This window comes from Chenopodium quinoa, unplaced genomic scaffold (genome assembly GCF_001683475.1).
Source record: "Chenopodium quinoa cultivar QQ74 unplaced genomic scaffold, ASM168347v1, whole genome shotgun sequence".
Taxonomy (NCBI): domain Eukaryota; kingdom Viridiplantae; phylum Streptophyta; class Magnoliopsida; order Caryophyllales; family Amaranthaceae; genus Chenopodium; species Chenopodium quinoa.
This window is the reverse complement of record NW_018743212.1, coordinates 4,784,220-4,785,405: the sequence shown is the minus strand read 5'-3', so window position 1 is coordinate 4,785,405 and position 1,186 is coordinate 4,784,220. Positions and strand designations below refer to the sequence as shown.

Genomic DNA, 1,186 nt, shown 5'->3' with positions numbered 1-1,186 from the left:
TAGTGTTGGACACTAAGATACCCAACACATATGGGATGCTCTAGGAGAAGTACATTCGAAAATGTTGTTCTCGATCGTCTAATCCAGAAAACGGCGTAATGATATTCACTGTTTAAAAGATTCGGATGGCTTCTAGGTTTCGGATCTAGTGGGTATTAGATCGTTGGCTTTATCTTTCTATTAGAATCTTTATCACCTAGTGGGTTCCTTTTTCCGTTCCTTATTCAACCTGGTGGGATTAGCTTCAGCTTCCTACTCTCTCTTTAGCTCAATAGGACCAATTAATGGCCCCGTTTACAGCATTGGAGATTTTCCAGGCGATGTTTGCCATTAATGATAACAAAACTCCGGGTCCAGACGGGTGTACATCAGCTTTCTATAAGTCTCATTGGCGGGAAGTGGGTTCATTAGTCGTTTCAACAGTCCAATATTTCTTTGCTCATGGTTATATGCTAAAAGGCTGGAATTGTACATTCCTGGTGCTGCTTCCTAAGGTGGATAGTCTGGAGTCGATATCTCAGTTTTTCCTTATTGGCTTGTGTAATGTTTTATATAAATGTATTTCCAAGTATATCACGGGGCGTCTTCAGCTTCTGCTCCCATCATTAGTTTCCGGTTTTCATAATGCCTTCATTCTGGGTCGTCTATTGTCCGATAATAGGTTGCTTGCTCATGAGGTTTTGCCTTACATGAATGCATCCATGGCTAGGAAACGCTTTTACTTGGCACTGAAACTGGACATGAATAAAGCTTATGATTGGATTCGCTTGGATTTCATTCTGCGAGCTCTTCAGGCTTTTGGCTTTCCTTTTTATTGGATTCATATCATTCATCAATGTGTTTCGACGGTTTCTTATCAGGTTTTGGTTAATGGAAGTCCTTCTCCGACATTTCAGCCTTAGTGTGGTCTGCGTCAAGGAGATCTTCTTTCGTCATATCTGTTTGTTCTTTGTATGGAGGTTTTCTTTACCATGTTACAACGTGCGAAAGATCTTTCTTTGATTCAGGGTATCCGTATCTCCCAAGGGGCGCCATCTAACACTCATTTATTCTTTGCGGATGACTCTTTGCTCTTTTTCCAGGTTTCCCCGGAGACTTGTTCCAATATTATGGAGGTCATTCAAGGTTTTTGTGACGTTTCAAGCGAAATGATTAACTTACAGAAATCCTTTGTTAAGTTTAGTCC

General features: G+C 40.8%; 1 protein-coding gene across 1 annotated transcript; it reads left to right on the top strand.

Moving 5' to 3' along the window:
• The first annotated feature begins 284 nt into the window (after positions 1-284).
• On the top strand, positions 285-902 carry LOC110734162. Its single transcript, XM_021914207.1, has one exon. The coding sequence runs from the start codon at positions 285-287 to the stop codon at positions 900-902; it is 618 nt and encodes a 205-aa protein (XP_021769899.1).
• Positions 903-1,186: the final 284 nt, after the last annotated feature.